The sequence below is a fragment of the Eulemur rufifrons genome, chromosome 7 (genome assembly GCF_041146395.1).
Source record: "Eulemur rufifrons isolate Redbay chromosome 7, OSU_ERuf_1, whole genome shotgun sequence".
Classification (NCBI taxonomy): Eukaryota; Metazoa; Chordata; class Mammalia; order Primates; family Lemuridae; genus Eulemur; species Eulemur rufifrons.
In genome coordinates, this window is record NC_090989.1 from 151,394,774 (window position 1) to 151,422,596 (window position 27,823).

A 27,823-nucleotide genomic window follows, 5' to 3' on the forward strand; every position below is an offset into this window, starting at 1 on the left:
TCTCCATATTGTTTTCCATAGAGGTTGTACTAATTTACATTCCCACCAGCAGTGGGATAAGCATTCTCTTTTCACCAAATCTACACTAACATCTGTTGTTTTTTGACTTTTTAATAATGGCCATGCTGATAGGGGTAAGTTTGTATCTCATTGTAGTTTTAACTTGCATTTCCCTGATGATCAGTGATGTTGAGCATTTTTTCATATGTCTGTTGGCCATTCAAAAAAATCTGTTCATGTGTTTTGCCCACTTTTTAATGGGATTATTATTTTTTTTTGCTTGCATTGTTTGAGTTCCTTGTAGATTCTGGATATTAATCCTTTGTTGGATGTGTAGTTTGTGAATATTTTCTCCCATTCTGTAGATTATCTATATGCTCTTTTGGTTATTTTTTTTTTTGCTATGGAGAAACTTTTTAGCTTGTTGAGTCCCATTTATTTATTTTTGTTTTGGGGTCTTAGTCATAAATTCTTTGCCTAGGCAAATGTCCAGAATAGTTTTTCTCAAGTTTTCTTCTAGAATTTTTATGATGTTTAGTCTTGCATTTAAGTCTTTAATCCATCTTGAGTTGATTTTTGTGTATGGTGAGTCACAGATAGGGATCCAGTTTCATTTTTCTGCATGTGGCTCTCCAATTGGGAAACAAATATTTTTTAATAGAGGATTAGTTAAATTATAGTATTTCATACAAGGGAATATTATGATACTGTTAAAGGGACATTTCATGTTGTATTTATATTGGCATTGAAAAATATGCATTATGTACTACTACATGAGAAAAGATTGTGGAACAGTGTGATTTGTATAAAATGATTCCATTCTTGTTTTTAAAGTATGTATTTATGGATGTGTATTTTGAAATCTGGTTATACACTAAATTGCTATGTACAGTGATTATTTTTGAGGGGAGGGAGAGAATAACAGGGGCCTCTCTTGTTCTAATTTGTACACTTCTGTATGGTTTAAAATTTTATATCAACTTTTATTGATCTCATAGTCAAAATAGTAAAAATATTTACATTCTGAAAAACAAAAGAATATACATGTTTGGAGTAGGCAGTATGATACTGGCCTTTGCGTAGCACTCCTTTGTGGAGTGTTCTTATAGTATTTGCTGAAGTGTATCATGAGCATCTCCAATCTATTTTATGTAGTTTGGCACATTCTCCCTGTGCAGTGAGAAGATTGCTCACATCTGGAATCGTGATTCAGGTGTTTCCACTGCATGACAACGAAGCCCTGAAGAAGCTTGAGGACACCTGGTACACTCGGCTTGCTCTAAAATACCAGCCCATAGGTATGTGTCAATACCTCTTCTCTTACAGAAGAGGAGGACCTTTAATAAAAAGTTATGATCCAGCAGTGAAGTCATCTCTTTTGAGCAAATATTTAGTGCTCTGCTATGCAGGGCTGATCAGCTGCATGTGGGAAAACATTTTTTTGGGGGAATAAAATGGGTTAGATGACCTGTTGATTCTTTTTCTTTTTAACTTTCTAATACTATTCTAGATCGACTGAAGCACAGGCTTTCACTAAATTTCACCAACAACACAGGCAGTTCAGAGTGGCCTTCATGATTATGTGTCAGAGTTGGAATAAAAAGTTTCATAAGAATTTAGTTTGCTTGTGAATATTTTGTACTTGACAATTTCTATGTCTGAAGAGCTAATTATTTAGAGTGGTCCAAGCTGTGCTTATCTTTAGGGCAGACTAGCAGCCCCAAACATCTTTTGAGGTAGTGTATACTTGTTTTGGTGTGGATTAGTGGATCTATCCATTTTCTCTGAATATAGTTATAAGAATAATTACTAATTTATTTGGTATGTGGCAAACATTAAAGTTATGTCAATGTGGATGTTCAAATTTTTTGGTTTGGTTGTGTTTTTAAAGCATAAGAATTACATTTAAGCTGGTAGGTTTTACCTTAAGCAGCATGAGTATCATGTTTTTCTTTAAAGGACGTTTTAATTTTGATTTTGTTTAAGGGAATCCTTCTAAAATAATTTTCTTTGTAATTTCTATTCTGAAAACAACTTATAATGTTATAACAATAAACAAAAATTGTTTTTAAGATCACACTCTGAAATTGCATTTTGAGTTTTTTCTTGTATTCTGAAAGGAAAAATTTGTTTTTGATACTCCCAGGTCATACAATAAGTCATTTATGTTCCACTTATAACACTTTTCCACTTTGTTTGTCATTTAAGTGGCAGTAAATTTGAATTGCCTCTAGGACTTGTAAAGTGGCAATACCTCTTAGCTCCTTCTTAGTAAGGGGAGAAAGTGAGTTGATGGTGAAGGCTGGGCGTGGGTGGTCAGAGTGCTGAGACTGGTGGTAGTAACTGGGGCCCAGGCAAATCTTGAGCTTCCCCAAGATCAAAAGGGAGAGGTCATTTGCTTTGGAGCCCAGAACCATGAATACTTTTTTTTGTTGTTGATAGGTTATTCTTTGACCTGATTCAGATTTGAGGTGACTGCATCATATCAACTGTTTTCATTCACTCCTGGGTTAGCTAGATTTAAGGATAGGACATAATAGCTTATTCCAGTTCACTCTAACCCACCTTCATAGACTGATCTGATCACATTGTCTTAAAAAGAAATACCTATATGTATCTTTTAACTGCGTGTAATTATTTCTTAAATAATGCCAGCTGCCATACTTCTGCCCACCCCTGCATCCCACCCTGGTCTCAGTGCAGGATGCTCTTATGATCCAGGCACTCCCCACATGGATGAGGCTGGCAAAGGAGGCAGTGTTTATGACCTTCCTTGGGTTAGTTTGTGTTGAGTTCACAGAATATTAGCAGTAATGTTGCTTGTACCTTCTTCTGCACAGTGCTTATATGAAGGTATAGATAGATGGGTTCCCTGGCTGTTCTAGAAGTTCATGTGTAGAATCCTGTTTTGTGCTTCTGAATAATCTTTCTTCAGTGTATTGAAAAATTTGCCCTGACACATTGATGAAAGTTTATATCTTTGGGTAGGCAGAGCAGGATACTATGGGTGGGGAGTCTTATTTGTAAAGAACATTTATAACACTAAAGTGGGAGAAAAGCGAGGCGCATAAATGCCCAAATTAAAATGGTTCAGTGGCCATGGCTGAACATGAATCAGGACCTTGGAGATTCTGAGCAAGCACCAGGATGAGTTTTTCTTTGGGAAGAAGGTATCCACCAGGTGAGGAAGTAAAAGGGAAACAGAGTCAGGGCACCTGGCAGAGCAGCCCCAGCAGCCAAGGCCTGGGCCCTAAGCTTTGGGAAATGTGGGCTTGCCATAATGACAAGGGCAGTCTTTGTACTGCATGGAAGATGGATTCACCACCACACACTGGTTGGGAAATGGGGGTATTAAATGATCCCCACTTAATTAAAAAATGAATGAGCTTACTTGAAATGTTTTTAAAAAGTCTTTGGTAGTCTGTACTTAAGTTTTTTCTTTCTTTCTGCTATAGACAATATTCGTGGCTACTTCGGGGAAACCATTGCTCTTTACTTTGGATTTTTGGAATATTTCACTTTTGCCTTAATCCCCATGGCTGTCATTGGGTTACCTTACTACTTGTTTGTGTGGGAAGATTATGACAAGTATGTGATCTTCGCCTCATTCAATCTGATCTGGTCCACGGTGATCCTGGAAGTGTGGAAGCGTGGCTGTGCCAACATGACCTATCGGTGGGGGACACTGGTTATGAAGAGACAGTTTGAGGAGCCGCGGCCGGGATTTCATGGCGTCCTGGGTGTGAATTCCATCACTGGCAGGGAGGAACCTCTCTACCCTAGCTACAAGAGACAGTTGCGCATTTACCTGGTGTCTCTGCCATTTGTGTGCCTCTGTCTCTATTTCTCTCTTTATGTCATGATGATTTACTTCGACATGGAGATCTGGGCCTTGGGTCTACATGAGAATAGCGGGTCTGAGTGGACCAGTGTCTTGTTGTATGTGCCCAGCATCATCTATGCCATTGTGATTGAGATCATGAACCGCCTCTATCGATATGCTGCTGAGTTTTTAACTTCATGGGGTAAGACTCGATGCTTTGTATTCATGTCTTATTTGCCTAAGAGATAGTGCTTAGATCGTAGGATCCATATAGTTCCTACCTTGTAGAGAAGATAGATACTGCTGTGGGCTCATTGTAGAGACATAAGGAAAAGTTCATCAGCTTTGTGAACATTGATCTCCACATCATGGTTATCACAGCTCTCATTTATTCAGTGTTAATTACTATGTTCTGGGTGCCTTTCTAAGCACTTTATCAACAATATCTCATTTTCACCTCCTCAGGGCACCATGAAATAGAAGTTATTTCACCATTTTATGGGGAAAGATACTGACACTTAACAAGGTTCAGATAGCAAAAGTAGCCCAGGCTAATTTAAAACCAATCTGTCTAAAACCTGTGCTCCTAATACTATAACTGTGTTTTATGCTGAGGGTAAAATAGGTTAAAATTGTCTTCATGATACTTGGTCACATGAACTATGACTAGTTTCATAAAACCCCTGGTCTGGTTGCTATGGGGCACTGAGGACTGCCATTGAGCTCAGCGAAGGCAGGTGTTCATGGATGTATCTGTGGTAAAGAAGGGACTTGGTTATAAGTTAAAAAGAGTCTTTATTGGCTATTTACTCTTTAATTTATTTATTCATTCAAACAAATATGCTTACCTTATTCCCTAGGAAGAAGCGTAGGCCTTAACTTCATGGGCCATAAAGACGTTTTAAATTATTTTTATTAGTCATATAACAATAACAGCTAGTGTTTATTGAATGCTTTCCTTGTGCTGATACTAGGCTAAGGTTTTATATTATTTCTGATCCTGAGAGTGACACTGGGAGGAGGGTGGTCACCCCTGTTTTGTAGGTGAGGAGGCCGGGTTTCAGGAGGTTAAGTGACTTATCCAAGGTCAGGCAGTGGCTGAGTTGGTGTTTGACTCCAGGTCAGTCTAACACTGCCCCTCTGTGTAAGATGACACTTCTCCTCAGAATCTTCCTTTTTGTCATTTTTGTCACTTAAGATCTGTACAGTGTCACCTTTTCCAGATGGGGATGGAAATTTTAGTTTCTCTTCAAGTTAATCCTTGTAAGCCACATGTACAAAAATCTTTATTTATTTGCCCTCTTCTTATAGGTTATTATCAGTTTTTACTATTACTGCTTTTTTGTCTGTCTGTCTATGGGATCATTTGCCAACACTTCCCAAGTTTCTTTGTGGCAGTACTATTTCAAAAGTAATTTCAGACTGTAATGCTATTGCAGTACCGTGAAAAATGTGTCCTGGCTTGATGTTCTTTGTGGTAAGGAATAGCCGTGACTGACAGCCTAGCACATTCACCAACTGTGGCTCTAGTGTTGGACATCTCTGCCCTCAGCACAGATCCCACTTTACCTCATGACGATGCTCCCATATTGTTTGCTTACTGAGAAAAATCACTACTTTTTCTTTTCTTTTTTTTTTTTTTTTTATATTTTAGAGAATCACAGATTGGAATCTGCCTATCAGAATCACCTAATTCTGAAAGTTTTAGTGGTAAGTACAGTGTTAATGTACAAGTCCATTTTGATTACGAAACTGATGCATACTACTGAATATTTAGGAGTATATCTATGAAGAGTTGCTTCTAATTTAAGATGTCAGTTAATATATTTTATGCAGAAAGGCAAAGACTGATTAATAAATATGTTTACATCTATGTTCAGTAGTCTTATTACAAATGTGCATATGGTGTAAGACTTCAAAATACAGAAATTAGTATTACAGCCTATTTCCAGTTACTTAAAAAAACTAATGACTTCATAGACATGTTTCTGTTTTTTTCCTTTTGGTGATTTCTTTGAATGTTTTGCTATTTGATAATCTGTCCAGGTACCTGCAATCTGTTTAGTGATGGAACATTCAATTTTTTAAAAAAAATTTGTTAAAGAAATTTCCAAAGTTTAAAAGGTTTCCAGCATGTTTTAATGGGTAGAAGGAAAAAGATGGAGAGAAAGTGTTGTGTCACCTGCTTGCTGTTCGTGTAAAAGTTCATACATTATGCTTCTTTCCACCATTGTTATAAAGAATAAAGAAGTACCAGCTTGAAAGCACCTCATTTATCAGGAGGTTACTTCAGCCGTCTGTGACATAACTGAGAATCAAGAAAAATATGTTAAGAGTCCTCTGAATTTTCAACTGGAATTGATTTAACACAGTTCATGTACTTAACTCCCAAGAGAAGCATCCAGGCCCTCACTGAGTCTTTGTTCCATCTGTAGCAATCATTCTAAGAAGTTTATCTGTCTGGTTTTTCAGTTCATAAAAGATCAGAAACCACCATCATGAGGGTGTTTAGAATTCTGGAAGTAGGTAAACTTGTAGAAGAAAGACAGGTAAGGAAAGGGAAAGCCTGTCATAGAGGATTTAACAATTTGGGCATTAGTAAAGGGACAAGTGGCCATACACATAAGGCCTCATTCACACTGTGAAATGACTGATAATTAAAATGTGTTGCTGAATCAGTAAGGAAATTATGTTCTATGTTCTTTGTGTAAGAAAGCTGGGGAGCACATGATGGTTTAAAAAGTTCATTTAAAAAGATTATAATATGGAGCTCTTGCCCTCTGAGGTAAAAACACTCCATTTGTCTTAAAGAATTCAGTTATTTGTGAGACTCTATTATTCCTTGACAGGGCCAGATACAATGTCAAGTAACTGCCTTGTAAAAGTACCCATAAGTTAGAGTCTATTCTTCTACGGTGCTTCTTAGATCTCTCCCTTCCTTTTTGATTTTATGGGGACAGCGTTTCTCAGCCTTCCCAGAGTTTTGCTTTTCACCTTGTACCTTAACCTGGCACCCCCTGTCCTGGGGCCATATTGATTGTACCACTGACTCTCTAGCATGACTCCCCATCTCCTCACTAATTAATGCTCCCTTTTGTACAACAGCAGCCTTCCTCTCAGAAACTATTGCTACCAAGCAGGAAGTAGCCAGCAGGGGCCTGGGAGGCAGAAAGGAAACCCTTTAGTGTGGGTTTGGGGGGATGGTGTAGCTGTGGGTTCCTGAGCAGGGGAACTACTTGAAGAAATGGCACTTTTTGTGGCGGGATCCCCCTGACTGGTACCACTGTGTATCTGGAAGGGCAGAGGAGTCCATGCCTGTGGTGACAAAGATGCTTCCCAGGCTGGGCTGGTCGGTATGGCCACCCTTCTACCTCACTGTCTCTCTGTGGCAGAGGGGAGTCTCAGGTCCATGGGCACAAAGAGGCTTCTTGTGTTGAGCCCTTAGTGGCAGGGTCCCCCTTGCCAGGGCGACCCAGCTGCCCCACTTACTCCTTGTGAGTGGGGAGAGGTCTGTGGACACAAAGAGGATTCCAGGGCTGGGTTGCTTGTTGTGGTGGGGTCTTTCTCACTAGTGCTGCCTGGCCATCCTGGTGTCTGTCCATGGGGCAGAGGAGTCCCAGGCCTGGCAGGGAAGGAGAGCACTTCCCTGGGAATCTTATTGTTACTGGAGAGTCCTGATTGATTCCCCCTTACCGGTTCTGGTGGGCTCCCCTGGTGTTGACAGGACTCTTATTTGATTGGTGAAAGAATGAGCCAACCTGGACTACCTGGGTTGCTAGGCTGGGGTTAGGAAATGCTGGGCCTTGGTCTCTTCCTCCTCATGGTTTGGAGGGAGCTTAAGATGTGCTGGTACTGTGTTGTTCCTTCAGTCCTGGGGACCCAAACCAGTTCATCTTCCTTTTAGCACCTTTTAGCGTTCTCCTTTGGTAGCCTCTTACATTGTTTCCAGAGTTTGTTTTATTTAGTAAGGAGACAGAGGGAGAAACAAGTCTATGCCATCTTGTCCAGACTGGAAGTCCCTCTTTACATTTTTAAGTGTTGTATTTATAGTAGTAATAAAATACTGTAAAGTAGTATTTAACATTGTTATCTTTGTTTTTGGGCAGTTCAACTTTCTAAATTGCTTCGCCTCACTTTTCTACATTGCCTTCGTTCTGAAGGATATGAAGCTTTTGCGCCAGGTGAGTGTGAATAACAGAAAAGTATCAAATTTTTAGGTCTTAGAGGTGGTTTCCTATATTCAGCTAATGTTACTGTCTTTAAATTATTATTTTTACAAATCTTTTAAATTTTGTATCTTTGTAAGTCTAACTCTAAATGAAAAACCATTAACAATTGCACTGTATATTGTACTCAGCTAAAAAGAAATTAGTTGAACCTAACCAACTTACAGAGTTAATCATATAGGGCAGTAAAATCAATTATATAGTTTCATCTTCTTTTTTTTGAGACAGAGTCTTGCTCTGTTGCCTGGGCTAGAGTGAGTGCCATGGCATCAGCCTAGCTCACAGCAACCTCAAACTCCTGGGCTCAAGCGATCCCACTGCCTCAGCCTCCCAAGTAGCTGGGACTACAGGCATGTGCCACCATGCCCAACTAATTTTTTTTTTTCCTATATGTATTTTTAGTTGGCCAGATAATTTCTTTCTATTTTTTTTAGTAGAGACGGGGTCTTGCTCTTGCTTAGGCTGGTCTCCAACTCCTGATCTTGAGCGATCCACCCGCCTCAGGCCTCCCAGAGTGCTAGGATTACAGGCGTGAGCCACCGCGCCCGGCCATCAATTATATAGTTTGCTTCAAAGCTTGTCAAAGCAATTGTAACAGCAAACATCTAATATTTTTTATTTGAACTTTTTTGTGTGTCTCAGGGTGGGGGGGGTGATTGTTTTAAAATTTAATTTTTAAACTAATAAGTTGTTAAACTTTAGAGACCAGTGGATCCTATGCAGTGCTGTATCTTTTCTGAAATGTATAAGAAAGTCTGGTGTTTATTTTGGTACGTTGCCATTTCTGGATCACATAATACCGGGTAGTAATAAATCGAGCACAAATTATTGGTTTCTAAATTCTTTTTTATACGTGAGCCAGTTACCAGTAAAGGGCAATTCCTTCCTGGTTTTAATGTTCTGAGATTGTTAGTGAGCAGTGTTTCAAATCCTGGGCTTCTTAATAGTTATGTGAAAACTTGGGATAATTTTTCAGGAAATTTAAAAATTTGTATGATCAGAGAAGATTAAAAGATTTTGAAGTTGTGGTTCTAACAGCTTGCATAAAAGTAAAATTAAATGTTTTAGTTGCTCTTAGCAACTCTACTGGATACATTGCTATTTCTTAAAAATTATTTTTGAAAATTGAGAAAGTTCAAAAATAATACATTTGGAATTGATAAGCTGGATTACATACCTTCTCTGGTCCCATGCATTAGTGTATTAGGGCATGACTTCGTTTCTTACACTTTAGAGAGTCTCCTTTATTTAGCAGAGAAGAGGATAATGGAGGAGGACTCTTTAAAAAAAATAGAATTGTAATACTAGCAAAAGTGGTGTGTGATGGAAACGCTCATACCCGTCTGAGAAAAGTGAACCTTGACACAACATTTCTGGAAACCAGCTTGGTTGGTAGCTTTGCCAAGAACCTTTAACTCTAGTAAGTCTTTAGAGATTTGGCAAAGATTCATGTACGTGGATATCCAAGCAGCAGCATTTATAAGAGTGAAAGTTGGGAATAATCCTTAATTCATCAGCAGTGTATTGGCCAAGTAAAAATAAATTTTTAATGACATGAGAAAATGGTCACAATATATTAAGAGAAAAAAGCAATATACAGAGTTGTGTACATAGAGGATAATTATAGTTTTAGTTTTACAAATGATTAGAAAGAAATATCCCAGATGTAACAGTAGTTCTTTCATGGTTGTAGAATTATGAGTGGCTTTTTTTTCCTATTTTTTTTAAAAACATTTTTATTGATACATAATATTATACATTTTAATGGGTGCATGTGATAGAATGTGTAACGATCAAGTCAGGGTATTTGGATGTCTATCACTGCAAGTATTTATTGTTTCTATCTACTGGGAACATTTCAAGTCCTCTCACTTAGCTGTTTTGAAATATACAATACATTGTTGTTAACTATAGTCACCTTACTCTGCCATCAAACGTTAGGATTTATTCATTTTATCTAAATGTATGTTTGTACCCACAGACCAACCTCTCTTTAACCTCTCCCCCTACAATACCCTTCTAAGCCTTTGGTAACTATCATTCTACTCTCTACCTTCATGAGATCAGCTGTTTTAGCTCCCACATATGAGAGAGAATATGTGATACTTGTCTTTATGTGCCTGCCTTATTTCAGTTAACATAATCACCTCCAGTTTCATCCATGTTGTTGTAAATGACAGGATTTCATTCTTTTTTTATGGTCAACTAGGATTCTATTGTGTATATATACCATGTCTTCTTTCTCCATTCATCCATTGATGGACACTTAGATTGATTCCATATCTTTGCTATTGTGAATAGTGCTGCAATAAACATGAGGGTACAGGTATCTCTTTGATACACTGATTTCCTTTCCTTTGGATAAATACCCAGTAGTGAGATTGCTGGATCAAAGGTAGTTTGATTTTTCATGTTTTGCAAAATCTCCATACTGTATTCCATAATGGCTGTACTAATTTACATTCCCACCAACAGTATAGGGGAGTTCCCTTATCTCTAAATCCTTACCAGCATCTGTTATTTTTTTGTCTTCTTAATAGTAGTCATTCTATTAATAGCTGCGATGAGATGATATCACATTGTGGTTTTGATTTGCATTTCCCTGATGATTAGTGATATTGAACATCTTTTCATATACTTGTTGGCCGTTTGTGTGTCGTCTTTTGAGAAATCTCTGTTCATGTCCTTTGCTCACTTTTTAGTGAGATTATTATTATTATTTTTTTTTTTTGCTATTGAGTTGTTTGAGTTCCTTGTATATTCTGGATTTTACCCCCTTGTTGAATGAATAGTTTGCAAATACTTTCTCCCATTCAATAGGTTGTCTCTTCACTCTGTTGATTGTTTCCTTTGCTGTGCAGAAGCTTTTTAGTTTAATATAGTCCCATTTGTCTGTTTTTGTTACCTGTGCTTTTGAGGTCTTAGCTATGAGTTCTTTGCCTAGACCAATGTCCTGAAGTGTTTTCCCTGTGTTTTCTTCTAGTAGTTTTATAGTTTCAGGTCTTATATTTAGGTCTTTAATCCATTTTGAGTTGGTTTTTGTAAATGTTGAGAGATAGGGGTCATGCTTCTGCATATGGATATCCAGTTTTCCCAGCACCATTTACTGAAGTGTTTTTTCTTTCACATGTGTATGTTCTTGCTGCCTTTGTCAAAAATCAGTTGGCTGTAAATATGTGGATTTCTTTTTCTGTTTTCTATAGTGAGGATGTATTAGTGTTATAATTGAATTTTAAAAACATTTTAGCAGCTACTTTTTTTCAAAGTTGGCAACATCATTTAGACTCATAGGTTGCAGTCAGGATGAGATGACAAAGCAGATAATTTTAAGTTAATTCATTTTCCTACTGATTCTTGACTAGTTTATTTCTTATTACAATCTTATTTGTATTATAACTTTATTTGTATTTTAATCTGTCTTGTGAAAAAGCATGAATTAAAAACATCATTCTAATACCTGGCTTTTCTAATACTAGTTTCTATAACACAATATTATACCATTTGTTGAAAATTCCATTTTGTTTTTCACATAATTGTATATATGCTATGGTTTTATTAATCTACATTGCCAAATATGATTTATGTGTTCCTCTTTAGAGCCTGGCCACTCTCCTGATTACCTCCCAGATCCTTAACCAAATCGTAGAATCTCTTCTTCCTTATTGGCTCCAAAGGAAGCATGGTGTGCGGGTGAAGAGGAAGGTGCAGGCTTTAAAGGCAGACATTGATACTACATTATATGAACAAGTCATTCTGGAAAAAGAAATGGGAACTTACATGGTAAGTTGGAATATTGCTAAATTAAACATTTATTCAAAGTGAATAACAGTCATGCACTGAATTCAACAAATGTTATACACACTCATCGTCTCAGATGTGACTGTGTTATAAGTGCTTTCTGGCCTGTTTTCTCACCATGAACCACTTTAAAGTTAAAAAGATGGACCTATTCACTTAAATGCTTCTGTCTTGAATCTGAAGTTATGCCTGACAACACCAAAGGGCAAGTTTGAAGAATTCTGTTACTGCTTTGTGGAGAAGGGATAGGAATAGTTGCTTTGGAGATGACAGAGCAAGGGAGCGTCGGTCCCTGGAGAGGCAGCAACTTTGCTCACTCCTGATGCTTCAAACTATAGAAAATGATTGCTCAAGCAAAAGGTTGAGGCTCATTGCTGAAAAATGGAATACCAATCTGAAAATTAACTTTTAGTTTAAATTAGTGCTATTGTATAAATATAAAACAGCTCCTTTAAGACAGAATTTCTGTTTTTTTTAAGGAACTACAAGCACATCATTAGAGGTTTGGTACTTACTTGAAAGCTCCTAACCATGTGTTCAACAGACTTTTATTGAGCTTTGACTGTATTCACTATCTCCACGCATTGGGAGATGTGTTGGGATCACGTTGGCTTCAGGGCATTGTTTCGTACGTCCTGCACCTTCCTTCTCGGTTCAGTGTTCTTCTTGGTGAGATAGATCCTTCAGTGGTTCATTCAGTGAGAGCCCATTGTTGTCAAACTTTCATAGTCTCATTTTTCATCTTGAATCAATCTGTTTCCTGATTATTGAGTTTCTTTGCTGAATTTCACAGTCTTTCTCATATGCTTAAGAATTTTAGTTTATATTTTCAACCTGAGTAGGAGTTTGTCCTCCTTTTCTGTCTGCTCACTTCTACCTTATTTTTTGCAGTTGCCCCCACTAAGCTTCCAAGTCCCTAGTCCAGAATCAGGTGTTTGCAGCCCAGAGCTCCCATCTTGTGGTGACAGTGAGGATTTTGTAGATCTGGTCACAGAGCCAGGAGGTAATATGCTCTTGAGACAAGTTGTAGTTCCTGGGCAGCAGTTCTGGCTTTTTTCAGCCACTCTGAAAGGAGAGAGGACCATTGTCCCAGCCTTGGTTTCACTCAGTCAGCTTGGTTCCAGTTGCACTCCAGGGAAGGGGGTGCTCTTGGTTCTCTGCCTCACAGGATTCAGATCCTAGCCACTTCGGATGGTCAGTGGACTTGGACTGGCCCTGTTCTGGCTTACCAGCTTGAGTTTTATCCATTTCTTACCTATGCAGCCGTTTTTGTTTTCGGGTGGCAATATGTCTTTGATTAAAATATACACATATGTACTAGCATTTTCTGTCCTTTATTTAAGGGAGAAGACAATTCAAAGTATAAGCACACAGCACATCTTACACAGCAATACTCTTTATGTTTATATGTGAGGTATAGAGAAAACACGGAGGCATGGACAGAGGGGAGGTAAAGAAAAGGAGCATGGGCATGGTGTGCAGCCAGCATTCTTGGACTGAGTGAGTGCCAGCTTACTATGGGTTAAAAGCTCAGTCTAGTTTACGTTATGGTAGGATCCTTTGCTTGCCTGTGCTGGGGGTTGATATTTTTGGACACATTTATTTTTCTTCCTGTATTCTCTTTGAGAAACTACGCACCCATATTCTCATTCCATCGCCCTCACTTTTGTAGGCTTCATGTCCCCCGCCATCACCTGGTGCTCCCGTCTCTCCTGCTGCTCCTCTACCTGCCCTAGCTGTCAGTAACTTGCCTGCTGTAAACTAAGCAAACCCCCCACACCCTTTGCTGTTGATGTCCTGTCTCTTTGCTGCCTCTCATAGTTTTCTGCAGTAATTCTCTGTGTTGTCTCGTTTCCTACTTCTCCTCCTATAGTCAATTAGAATTTACTTTCAGCCCTTTTTCTCTGAAATTATTTGGGCAAATGATATCATCTCCTGAAGTGTCCCAAACCAAATTCAGGCTTCTCTGTACAGGTTTCTCTTGCTTTCCCCCTGGCTCAGTGAATGGTATACAGTAATCCAAACACCATACCGCTTGTCTGAGCAATTCTCATTTGTCTAAAAACTGTATGCCAATAAGGTGATGCTGCCAGAATCATAGATCTGATCTCTTCTGGCATCTCACGACATCTGACAATAACTTTATGAGGAAAGTGAGGGAAGCAACGGTTCTTTCCATATCTAAAAGAGACAACTGAAGCTCTATGTTATTAATCATTTGGTGACTAAAACAAGAATAAGATTCAATACTTTGCCTTCCCGTTTCAGACTCTGTTTTATAGAGCACAAGCTCTGAGATGTGAAATAAAGGACACAGTATACTAATTTCTCTTGCAGGTCCTGGGTCTGTGAGTGAACTCTAGCATTGGCAGTGTCGCTCCTTAACATGCCTAAAGGGTCCTCCATGATCTGGCCATTTCCCCTCTTCATCTCCTACAAGTTCCTTTTACTCTTTCCACTGGAGTGACATTGGATATTTGCTATTTCAGTTCTCTCCATATATTTGGAGAGGGGAGATGCTTTCTGTTCACATTTGTTCTAGGTGATTGTTTCCTATGCACTAATCATTCCTTTTTTCTAGGTGTATTTTCCTCCTGCCTGAATTCAATAAATTTAGAATTGTATTTTCTGTAATTTTATCGTGACTGCTGTAATGAGTCTAAAATAATATTGCCAAGCTTTGGGAAAAAGCAATTTGGCTGAAACTTAAGAAAATATTATTATAAAAGTAATACTTGCACACTCACTATAGAAAATTTGGAAAATTCAAGACAGAGAAAATAAAAAAAAAGAAATCCTTTGTAATATGCCCACCAAGGGTAATCCACTTGTGTCTTCTGACTTTGGCTCCACCAGCCCAGGGCTAGGCTTTGTCTCTTCTTAGATCTTCACTATCCACTGCTGGCCTTTTCCTGGAACTGCCAGTTCACATCCAACCTCATAGCTGCCTAAGGCTGAATTTTCATAATGAATATTCCAACTAGAACAATGTATTGCTACACAGGAAATGAGCAGCCTTCTATTAAGCTAGATATTGCCAAAAATGTAAACGAGTGTCACTTTGCACCAAACATTTTTTGTTTTGGAAATTTTAACGATTTTTAAAAGGATATTTAATTTATGTTAATATGTTATTATTTAAAGGAATTAATGAAATTTTAAAATTTCTCAGTTTTAATTAATAATATGATAAATATCACTAGCTATAACTCACATAAACAGTAGATCTTTAACGTCTTCAATAATTTTTAAGAGTTTAGGGCTCTCAAGACCAAAAAGTTTGAAAACTGCAGATCTAGAGTAACCCCCTTGCTGTTTTTCAAGGCATTGGCTTTTGTGAATCCATTGTCTGATTGTTTCTTCCTAAAATCTGAGTTAAACTTCGGATGTATACGTCTTGCACCCCACCAGCGGGTATTGACATCAGGTTGTCTCACTTGTGGGACTACCTTGTTTGTTCACTTGGCTGACTTGGTTACACTGCAAAGGTTCTTTTCAATTTGGAATGAGTAAGTTATCTGTGGGTAGATACTCTGAGGCTTTTCTTTTCCCTATACATGGTATCTCTTCAAAAATGTAGTTTCTAATTTTTTGTTGCTGACATATGGTAATGCTGTTGTTTTTGTATCTTTTACTCAACAACTTTACTGAACTCACCTATTATTTCCAATATTTTTCCTATAGATTTTATTGAATTTTCTATGTAGACAGTTATTTTAGCTATACATAATGGACATTTTCTTTATTCCTTCAGTTTTCATCTGTTAGGCTCACTGGTATGTTCAGTTTGCATAGAAGTAGTTACTACAGGAATCTTTATCTTGTTTCTGATGTTTTGTGTTCTCACCATGCTTGGGTATTATGTTTGATGTTTTTAGTAAGTAACTTTTTATCAGTTTAAAAATGTTATTTTCTCTTCCTTATTTACTAAGAATTTTTATCATGAATACTTTATCAAAATTTTTTTTACTTTTATTTTGATTATATTATCTCCTTAATTATTTAATGTTTTTATTTACAGTAATAAATTTCCTAAGGGAACGCCATGTTCACATTTAAATGATTAACTCTAATTGTTCAGTATTTTTTATACAGATTGTTATGTAGAGTATGCTAATATTTTATTTAGAATTTTTGTACCACTGGCAAATAATTTTTCTTTCTCAGTGACTGAGAGTAGGGTCCTCATGGTATTTATTGCAGGCACTCTGTTTCTAACACAAAGCCTGGCATTCAGCAATCACTCAATATAATATTGAATAAAGAACAGTTTAAGGAAGAGAACAGCCCAGTTCCTGCTGTCTGTATACTGATTGTTGCCTTCACTCTATACTTTCTTTCCTTGCCATTCAAATCTTCACTAAATAAATATGCTCAGGATAGGGAACTCTGAGATATGATGTGAAGAACAAGTGGGACGGATCACCTGGAACTTGAAACATTGCCTTCATACATTTAATAAATTAGGTATATAAAATTAATTATGATGATTTTCAGACATACCATAGTATTATTTTTGTTTTGTTTTGTTTTTTCGAGACAGAGTCTCATTCTGTCACCCCAGGTAGAGTATGGTGGCGTCATCATAGCTCACTGCAACCTCAAACTCCTGGGCTTAAGCCATCCTCCTGTCTCAGCCTCCCAAATAACTGGGTCTACAGGTGTAAGCCACCACACCAGTTAATTTTTCTAGTTTTAGTAGAGACAGAGTCTCACTTTTGCTCAGGCTGTTCTCGAACTCCTGAGTTCAAGCGATACTCCCACCTCAGTCTCCCAGAGTGCTAGGATTACAGGCAGGAGCCACTGTGCCCAGCCCCATAGTATTCTTAATAACTACTTTGTTCTTACAGTTCATACATAGGTTCTTAGAATTGTCTTGGTCAGTTGGTCTTTGCTAACTTTCAGCTATTAGGGTAGGTGTGTCTTTTGTTAACTCTTTAAGGATTTTTATATATAAGATTATATCTTCTGTAAGTAAAGATAGCTTTACTTTTCTGCTCTGGATACCTCTTATTTCTTTTTCTTGTCTAATTTTACAGGCTATAACCTCCAGGACAATGTTGAATAAGAGAATTGAGGGCAGACATTCTTGATCTTAGTGGGGAGCTTTAGCCATTGACTATGGGTGTTTTGTAGACACTGTTCATTGAGTTGAGGGAATTCCTTTTTATTCCTCACTTGTTGATTGTTTTTGTCATGAAAGGATATTGGATTTTGTTTTTCTTTGTCTTTTTAAAAAAACTTTATTAATGTGATGTGTTACATTGATTGATATTTGTATGTTGAACCAGCCTTGCAGTCCTGGGATAAATCTCACTTGGTCATGGTGTATCCTTTTCATATGCTGCTGGATCCAGCTTGCTAATATTTTATTGAGGATTTTTACATTTCTATTCATAAGGGATATTGGTCTGTAATTTTCTTGTGATGTCTTTGTCTAGTTTTGGTGTTAGGGTAATACTGGTCTCACAGAACAAGTTGGGAAGTATTTCTTCCTCTTCTGCTTTTTGGAAAAGTTTGTGAAGAGTTGGTATTAATTCTTCTTTAGATGTTTGATAGAATTCAGCAGTGAAGCCCCTGGGGTCTGGGCCTCTTTGTGGGAAGATTTTGATTACTAACTTAATCTCTTTACTTGTTATAGATCTGTTCAGATGCTTTATTTCTCTTTATTGTTATTTTTTTCCTTTTAGTTGACAAGTAATAATTGTATATATTTATGGGGTACAGAGTGATACTTCTGTACATGTATACGGTGTGTAATGATCAAATCAGGATAATTAGCATATCCATCACCTCGAACGTTTATCATTTCTTTGTGTTGTGAACATTCAAAATCCTCTCTTTTAGCTTTTTAAAAATATGCAATAAATTATAGTTAACCATATTCACCTTACAGTGCTGCAGAACATGAGAAATCATTCTTCCTGTCTAGCTATAATTTTGTATCCATTAATTAACCTATCCCATCCCTTCCCTCCCCCACCTTTCCTAGCCTCTGATACCCACAGTTCTACTCTCTATTTCCATGAGCTCAAATTTTTTTTTTTTTTAGTTCTCACATATGAGTGAGAACATGTGGTATTTATCTTTCTTTTTATGACTTATTTCACTTAATATAATGTCCTCCAGGCTCATCCATGTTGCTGCAAATGACAGGATATCATTCTTTTTCATGGCCAAGTTAGATTCCATTGTGTATATATACCACATTTTCTTTATCTGTTTCTCTGTTGATGGACATTTAGGTTGGTTCAATATCTTTTCTATTGTGAATGATGCTGCAATAAACATGGGGATGCAGGTATTCCTTTGATGTACTGATCTCCTTTCCTTTGGAGAAATACCTTGTAGTAGAATTACTAGATCATATGGTTTTTCTGGTTTTAGTTTTTTAGAAACTTCCATACCGTTTACCCTAATGGCTATACTAATTTACATTCCCTCCAATGGTATATAAGAATTCCCTCTTCGCTGCATCCTTGACAGCTTTTGTTGTTTTTGTCTTTCTGATAATAGACATTCTAACTAGGGTGAGATTATATCTCATTGTAGTTTTGATTTGCATTTCTCTGATGATTAATAATGTTGAGCATTTTTTCACATATTTGTTGGCAATTTATATATCTTCTTTTGAGAAATGCCTGTTCAGATGCTTCACCCACTTTTTTGCTGCTTTCTTTCTTTTTTTTTAATTTCAGCATATTATGGGGGTACAAAAGTTTAGGTTACATATATTGCCCTTGCCTCCTTCTCCCCCCCCCCCCCAAATCAGAGCTTCAAACGTGTCCATCTCCTAGATGGTGCGCATCGCACTCATTATGTATGTATACACCCATCACCTCCCCTCCCTCCACCACATCTGCCCGACACCCGATTAATATTATTCCTAAATGTGCTCTTAGGTGTTGATCAGTGAAACCAATTTGATGGGGAGTACATGTGGTACTTATTTTTCACTCACTTTTTGATTGGATTATATGTTTTTGTTATTGTTGAGTTGAATCCTTGTATATTCTGAATATTAGTCTCTTGTCAGATGAATAGTGCCATAGTTTAGATATTTGTTCTCCCCAAACCTCATTTTAAAATTTGATCCCCAGTGTTGGAGGTGGGGTCTAATGAGAGATGTTTGGTCATGGTGGCAGATCCCTCCTGAATGGCTTGGTGCGGTTCTTGCAGTAATGAGCAAGTTCTTGCTCTGTTAGTTCTTGTGACAGCTGGTTGTTAAAGAGAACTTGGCACCTCCCCCCTTTTCTTTCCTCCTCTGCCATGTGATCTCTGCACAGCTGGCTCCCCTTCACCTTCTGCCATGAGTGGAAGCAGCATGAAGCCCTCACAAGAAGCAGATGTTGGTGCCATGCTTCTTGTACAGCCTGCAGAACTGTGAGCCAAATAAACTACTTTTTACTATACATTACCCAGCCTCAGGTATTCCTTTATAGCAACATAAATGGACTAAGACAAATAGTTTGCAATTGTGTCTCCCATTCTACATTTTGTTTCTTCACTCTGTAGATTTTTCCTTTGCTATGCAGAAGCTTTTTAGTGTATAGTTTTTTAGTTTATAGTTTAGTGTTATAGCCCCATTTGTCTATTTTTGGTTTTTTTGCCTGTGCTTTTGAAGTCTTAGCCATAAAATCTTTGCCTCCTTAGACCAATGTCCTGAAGAGTTTCCTCTATGTTTTCTTCTAGTAGTTTTATAGGTTCAGGTCTTATACTTAAGTCTTTAATCCATTTTGAGTTGATTTTTTTGTATATGGTGATAGATAAGGGTCTAATTTCATTTTTGTTGCATAATGATAATCCAGTTTTCCCAGCACCATTTATTGTAGAGACTGTCCTCTCCCCATGTATGTTTTTGGCGCCTTTGTTGAAAATCAGTTGGCTGTATATACATGGATTTATTTCTTGGTTCTCTTCTTGGTTTAGTCTGTGTGTCTGTATACCAATTCCATGCAGCTATGTTATTTATTTTTGGCATACAGTTGTTACTATAGCTTTGTAGTATATTTTGAAGTCGGGTAGTGTAGTGCCTCTAGCTTTGTTCTGTTTGCTCGGTATTGCTTTGGCTATTTGGTATCTTTTGTGATTCTGTATAAATTTTAGGATTGTTTGTTCTATTTCTCTGAAGAATGTCATTGGTATTTTGATAAGGATTGTATTGAATCAGTAGATTGCTGTGAGTAGTATGATCATTTTAACAATATTCTTCCAATTCATGAGCATGGGATGTCTTTCCATTTGTTTATATTCTTTTCAGTTTCTTTTATCAGTACTTGGTAGTTTTCATTATGGATGTCTTTCACTTCTATGGTTAAATTTATTCCTAGGTATTTACTTTTTTTGTAGCTATTGTAAGTGGAATTGCTTTCTTGATTTCTTTTTTAGCTATTTCGTTATTGGTATATATAATAGAAATGCTACTGGTTTTTGTACATTTATTTTCTATCCTGCAACTTTACTATGAGCTAGGCTGATGCCCTGGCATTCTAACCCGGGCAACAGAGTGAGACTCTGTCTAAAAAAAAAAAAAAAAAGGCCTTACTGAATTTGTTTATCAAATTTTTTTGGTAGAATCTTTAGGCTTTCCTATATATAAGACAATTTAATCTGCAAACATGGACAGTGTGACCTCCTCTTTTCCAATTTGGATGCCCTTTACTGCTTTCTTTTGCCTAATTGCTCTGACTAGGAATTCCAGGGTATGTTAAATAAGAATAGTGAAAGTAGGCATCGTTGTCTTTTTCCAGTTCTTAGAGGAAAAGGCTTTCAGCTTTTCCCCATTGAGTGTGATGTTATCTGGGTATGGAAGATATGGCCTTTATTGTGTTGAGGTAGGTTCCTTCTGTGCTTCATATGTTGAGAATTCTTATTGTGAAGGGATATTGAATTTTATCCAGTGCTTTTTCTGTGTCTGCTAAAGTAAGTTAAAATACTACAAAATTCAGCTGTTTTCCTTGACTAAATGCTGCTTAGGTTGCTGCAACTCTTTGGTTAGTTTCCAGAGTACTAAAAAAGTTGATTCTGAGAAATTTTATTTGGTTTTTTGATGTTGCTTTTATGGAAGGGTCAACTTTTGGTGATCATTACTCCACCGTTTTCACTGGTACCACCACCATCAATTTTTTAATGGAGGGTTAGGGAATGACATTCTGGGGTGCTCATGATGTGAGGGGGACATCATAAAAGTTCTCTAGCAATGATACTGGATCATTTCTTCTTAGTTGGTCAAGAGCAAACATGTTTAGCTTTGCTGTTGTTTACTGAAGGTAAAAAATCTAGTAATTCAGTGATTTTGCATAATGAAGTGTACAGCTACGTCATTTTTCATTCTTTATTTCAGGAACTTAATATGAAATTGCCTTTGAATTTAAGTAAATTCTGTGGTTGAGAAGAAAGAATTGGGGGAAACTCTTTGAGGGCTTTTTGAATAGAGGCCAATGCCTTAAATAATATTGCAAAAGCATCTATTATATGATATTAAAACAGTGCATGCTTTCTTGTTGGTTATATTTTCAGGGTACCTTCGATGATTACTTGGAGTTATTCCTGCAGTTTGGTTATGTGAGCCTTTTCTCCTGTGTTTATCCGTTAGCAGCTGCCTTTGCTGTATTAAATAACTTCACTGAAGTCAATTCAGATGCCTTAAAAATGTGCAGGGTCTTCAAACGTCCGTTCTCAGAACCTTCAGCCAGTATTGGTGTATGGCAGGTAAGTATTTGAGAAAAAATTATTCCTGTAAAAAATAAAAAAGGGAGGTGTTGTGACCAAAAAAAAAAAAAAAAAAAAAGCAAACCTTAAAGAGAGATTTAGGAAACTGGATTTCAGTCCTTGCTTTGCTACTAGCTATGTGACCCTAAGCAGTCATTAACTTTCTCTGGCCTCACTTTTCTTGGGTGTTTTTGAAAGAGGTAAAATATAATCCCTAAGACCCCTTTCAGATGTAAAGCTTTGACAATTTTCTAGGAAAGTAGCCAGCTCAGACTTCTTCTGAACAGGTAGTAACTAGTAACGAGGTGCTCCCTGCTGCAGTGTCGGTGGAGCCACATAGGGAGCCTAGACTTCTGCTTATTACCTGGCAGTAGTAAGGCTTTCTTTCTAGTCCCTGCTGGGGCAGTCTCAGAAGAACCCTAGTGGGATGTAAGGATTTTCACCAGCACCTTGCACAGTGGAGGCCACATGGGAACACATATGAGGCACTTGTACTTCTCCCAGCAAAGGAAGTATCAGTGGAGATCTAATGGGAAGACAGAATGCCAGGAGAAATGAAAGGATATTTCCATGCAAAGGCTGCACAGGAGTGTTCATAGGAACTTTATTCACAATAGTCCAAAACTGGCAACGACCCAACTTGGCGTCAATAGATAAATGGATAAGAAAAATTCCGGTATATTCATAAAATGAAACACTACTCAACAGTAAAAAAGGAATGAATTACTGATACATACAACACGGATCAATCTCTAAATCATTATGCCAAGTGAAAGAAGCAGACACAAAAGAATATATACTGTATGATTCCAGTTATGTCAAATTCTAGAAAATGCAAACTAATCTATATTGACAAAAAGCAGATCAGTGTTTGCTTAGGGCCAGTTTTAAAGAGAGGGATGGATTGCACAGGGGCATGAGGAATTTTTTGGGGGAAATAGAAATGTTCTGTATCTTATTTGTGTGGTGGTTTCACAGGTATGTATACCTATCAAAACCTAAAGAAATGTGTACGTTAATTCAGTTTATTGTATGTAAATTATAACTCAATATAGGTGATTAAAAAAACAAACCCTGAAAGTTTAGTTACAAATGAATTGCAAGAGCAGGAAGCCAGGCACTCTAATATGTGCTGGAGGAAGTGTGGACTGGTCAACCCTGTGGAGTTTAGCTTGGTTATCTGTCAGATTACAAATGCATGTCCCTCTTGATTTAGCCATTTCACTTTTAGTAATGTAGCCTACTTCCGCTCTTGTTAAATGATGTACATATTAGGTTACTAATTATAGCATTGTTTGTCATAGCGACTAAATGCTCACCAATAAAGAAAATGGTTAAGTGAATTCTGGTACATCCATGCAATAAAATACTTCAGCAGTTGTGACAAAGAATGGGGAACCTGCTTTACTACTGACACAGAAAGTCCTTCAAGACACTTTAAATGACAAAAGCAAGGGACCTGACAGTGTGTATTATGCTGCAAAGACAGTAAGGAAGAGTGTATACATTCGTTTGCATACAAAGTGTCTAGAAAGGTACATAAGAAATTCGCAATAGTGGTTATTTTTTAGGGTGAACAGGAGCTGGGAAGTGGGAGAAAAGGGGACAAAGGGAGAAAGAGATTCTTCACTATATACGTAGAACTTTTGATTTTTAAATGATATGAATGTATCAAAAGTAAGTAAATAGAAATTTTAAGCTATTTATAGAGAAGGTGAAGTCTTGAGTAGATTTGTTATGAAGAAAACTATGGGAAAATCATCAAATGACACAAAGGATTTCTAAATTATAAGATGGCAGAAATTTTCCGTGGGAGGAGATATATGTATGAAGTTTGGATTCAATCATGTTTTGTTTCATTTCTTTTAAAATTTATGTTTCTAATAGTAATTGTGTTTCTTGGAATTAGTGGTTAAGTTACCAAGTAGTGATCATCAAGTACTTTATATTAAAAAAAAAGCAATGGTCACAACATTTCTACATCCATCCTCAGCAGTATGCACCAAGGTCTCCTTCACAGGATCCTGGATCAATGTCTATTTAGTAGGTCTTAGTGGGGCCTCGCATCTGTAGTTCTACAGGCGATTTGGTTAATGCTGCTGGGAAGGGATCACTGTTTATAACTGGTGCTTTGGTTGTAAAGTTGGTTTTAGCTGAACGAGATCTGGTGTGTGATCTGTCAAAGTAGAAGGATGGTTGCATGACATGAATTCTTTTTTGAAACTTTACCTGTTTTTGAATGTGAAACATTTTCTCTGGCAGCCCTACTTTAGATTTCCATTAGAATATGAGTAGAGTAACTTTAACAATATTACAAATTCAGTCCCTGGCTGCCTCCAATTAGGAAGGTAGAACATACTGCTTTGGGATATTCAAGCCAAAAGTATCTAAAATACTTTCTAACAGTATGGCTTTTTTCAGCTAAAGAAAATCATAGCATGACAGAGAAAAAAGTTTAAAATATACTTGGAATGTTTAGAACTAGGGTAAGACTTTTTCCTTGATTTTTAGATAATACAAAAAAGGGTGAGGAAATGTAGAAACATTCGTTGCAGTTTTAAATTTCACATTCTTTTTTCTTTTAGTTGGCTTTTGAAACAATGAGTGTTATATCTGTGGTCACTAACTGTGCTCTGATTGGAATGTCACCTCAAGTGAATGCAGTCTTTCCAGAGTCAAAAACAGACCTCATTTTGATTGTAGTAGCAGTGGAGGTAAGTGAAAATTTAAACTATTTTAAGTAGTATCCACATCAGATGCCTCTGTTATTCTAAAGCAGTACTGTCCCCAGCTGTCCATGACTGACAATTTAGCAACTTGCACTTATAAGAAATAATAGAAGATATGACCATTTAGGCTGTGCTTTCTTGCCTAGGTATGAAAATCAGTCACCATGATGAAAACAAGAAGTGACTTTTCCAGCCTTTGTGCTGGCCTGTTCAGTGTTAAGTAGTTAAATCCTGTTTGAAATATAATTCTATAAATTTAATTTGTATTTTTAGTCTATTGTAGGGAAATGACACTTCTACTTTCTTAAGCAAATAAATCCTAAGAAATGCTTTTTGATAATGATTTAAATTTCATTTGCTACAGATGTGGAATTCATTGTAGAACTCTCAAACTCCAAAAGGTAATTTGTAGGAAAACACATAATTTCACATACAAAGTACAAGTCAGCTAGCTGTGTGTGCCTTTTTTAGGTTTTCCATTTATCATGTTTCAGAATATGGATTCCTGTAACATCTTGAAAATTAAGCAGTAACCAAATGTAAATGGAAGAATTTGTTGTTGTTGCTTATGGTTATTGTTGTCAAGAATATTGTGACTGCCTTTCATTTTTAGATATTTTCAAAATAGAACAGTTGTGGAACTTTGTTAAAGCAGAGTTTAGCAGGATCATAGAGTGGTGTTTCATATACCTAAGGCCTTAGGACTCGGGGCTGTCCAGAAGAAATGAAATCATGAACTTGCACATTTCCACTGTCGGCTAAAGAAACATATTGTGCTTTGCTCGTTTTGCTCTTTTATCATATTTGATAGGAATCTGTGTTCATGATAGATGCTATATGTAGAATATGCATTTTGGAGAATGATTTTAGATAGCAGTGAGTAGGAGGGAAAAGAGAATGGCCCTGGCAGATAAAAGTAGGTCTGTTTTGAATTCTGTGAGTTGAATAGGATTTTGGAGAGCTATTTGCAAGGCTCATTTATCACATGTGAAGTGAGAGAACAAGATAGAGGTACCTTAGAGAGAGGCCAACTGGCTAGGCTCAAACTGTGTCTTCTTGATTTAGGATATGGTCCTTAACTGTACAAATCTGTTATAGAAACTTGTCTTAGTACACCCAGAGTTAATTCGGCTTTAGGGACTGACTTAAATATAAAAACTGATACTCATGAGGGACTGACCAGAATGTCAGGTAGTTAATTTACCCTAGGAAGATACTTTTCCAATACCATAACAGACAGTGTTAAAGTAAAGATGGAATTGGTTATTAGATTTCTTGGTAAATGTAGAAGAAGAACAAGGGGAGTGTAATCGTTCTGAGAGAAACAGAAAGCCTGCAAACCATCTGTACTCCTGCAAAGAGCAGAGCTCTGGCATGAGCCAGATCTTGGTGTCCATCGCCAGCTTCTGAGCAATGCTGGATGAGTTCAGTACTGCCCGCTTCTTGATTTTTGCCTTCACTTTCTCTAGATTTCTGGCTGGCTCAGTTTTTCTTCCTGTATATTACCATTGTTAGCCTACTGCTTTCTTTTTTTAGTGTTATCTTAATAAGATCCAGGGCCTGGTCCTTCTTACTTAATTTGGAAGGTTTACTGGCCTACAACACTGTGGGGCAGACTCACGTGTCACAGGCTGATTTTGCTAATCCAATCCTCGTGAGTTCACTTAGTGTGCAAGTTCGAGGGGCACTTGATCGTTGCCCTCTAGATTCTTACTTTTTTTTTTTTTTATCTCTTCACATAGTATTAAAACAACTGTTTTACTGTCATCATCTAAACCTAGTACCTTAGAGTACAAAATATTTATTAAAACATCTTTATCAGGAAAAAATTGGGGTTATCTACAGAAAATTTAAATTGTTAGCCTGGAATTGAGACTTAATTTTTACTTTCTTATTATTTAACTTTTTATTTTGGAATAAGTACAGTTCACAGGAAGTTGGAAAGATAATAGGTTCCATGTACCTCTCACCCAGTTTGCTCAATGATTACATCTTAATGAACCATAGTACAATATCAAAACCAAAGAAATTGACATTGCTACAGTGTGAATGTAGTTATTTGTCATTTTATCCCGTGTATATATTCATGTAACTACCACCACAATCAAGATAAATCTCCATCACCACAAAGATCTTCCTACTGCTATCCTTTTATAGTCACACCTTTCTCCTCTCCCCACCATTCCTAACTCTTGGCAACCACCAATCTGTTCTCCCTCTCTAATTTTGTCATTTCAAGAACGTTATATAAAAAGAATTTTACAGTATGTAAACTTTTTTTTGGTAATTTTTTATATGGGTTGAATTATATCTCCCCAAAAAACATCTTGAAGTCCAAACCACCAGTATCTGAGAATGTGACCTTCTTTGGAGGTGGGGTTGTTGCAGATGTAATTAGTTAAGATGAGGTCGTATTGGAATAGGATGGGGCCTTATTCCAGTATGAGTGATGTCCTTATAAGAAAAGAAGAGACACGCAGAAACATGAGGAGAGAACAACCATGTGATGAGGGAAGCAGAGATTGAAGTGCTGCAGCTGCAAGCCATGGAACACCAAGGATTGCTGGCAAACCACCAGAAGCTGAGAAGCACCAAGGAAGGCTCCCCTCCAGGTTTCAGAGGGATCATGGCCCTGCCAACACTGTGATTTTGGACTTTTAGCCTCTAGACTGAGACGATACATTTCTGTTATTTTAAGCCATCCAGTTTTATGTTCTGGTAGCCCTAGGAAACTAATACAATTTCCTTTCTGTTTGAAGAACTTACATTAGCCAATCTTTAAGGATAAGTCTGCTAGCTACAAATTCTCTTACTTTTTCTTCATTTGAGAACTTTGTTTTTTTTTCTCTTTCATTTTTGAAGGATAGTTTTTCTGTATATAGAACTCATGGATAACAGTTCTTTTCTTTCAGCACTTGAAAAATATTTTGGTACTTTTTTCTACTCTCATTTCTCTAAAATGAGAAATCTGCTGTCACTCAAATTGGTGTTAACTTATAGGTAATGTGTCCATTTTCCTCTGGGTGTTTTCAAGATTTTTTTTCTATATCTTTAGTTTTTGGAAGTTTAATCATGGTGGGTCTTGGTGTGGATTTATTTTGATTTATTCTGTTTGGGGCTTGCTCAGCTTCTTAGATATGTAGGATTGTGTCTTTCACCAAATTTGGGATCTTTTCAGTTATTATGTCTTCAAATACTTTTTTAGCCCCACTCTCCTCCTTCTCCTAAGATTCTGATATGAATGTTGGGTATTTATATTTTCCCACAGGTCCCTAAGGCTCTTTTCAATTTTTTCTAGTCTGTTTTATTTCTTTTGTTCAGATTAAGTGAATTCTATTGATGTATCTTCAAGTTCACTGATTCTGTCCTCTGTCATGTCATGGGCTACTATTGAGCCCAGCTACTGAATTTTTTAAAAAAACTATGTTATTGCATTTTTCAGTGCTATAATTTTCATTTGGTTCTTTTTTATAACTTCTATTTCCTTTCTGAGATTTTCTGTTTTTCCGTTTGTTTCAAGAGGCTTTGTAATTGAT

General features: G+C 37.1%; 1 protein-coding gene across 8 annotated transcripts in view; it reads left to right on the plus strand.

Annotated features, from left to right (window-relative positions):
* Positions 1-27,823, plus strand: part of ANO10 (anoctamin 10) — a 203,462-nt gene that overhangs the window by 25,995 nt on the left and 149,644 nt on the right. For 5 of the 8 annotated variants that reach the window (XM_069473554.1, XM_069473556.1, XM_069473557.1 and 2 more), the window contains 7 exons: positions 1,179-1,298; positions 3,456-4,025; positions 5,478-5,533; positions 7,930-8,004; positions 11,647-11,829; positions 21,367-21,558; positions 24,144-24,272. In XM_069473554.1, coding sequence (XP_069329655.1) covers positions 1,179-1,298; positions 3,456-4,025; positions 5,478-5,533; positions 7,930-8,004; positions 11,647-11,829; positions 21,367-21,558; positions 24,144-24,272 — 1,325 coding nt within the window. Of the gene's footprint in view, positions 1-1,178; positions 1,299-3,455; positions 4,026-5,477; positions 5,534-7,929; positions 8,005-11,646; positions 11,830-21,366; positions 21,559-22,421; positions 22,537-24,143; positions 24,273-27,823 lie in introns of all 8 variants that reach the window. The other 3 variants (XR_011233899.1, XR_011233900.1, XM_069473559.1) reach the window with 2 other exon arrangements.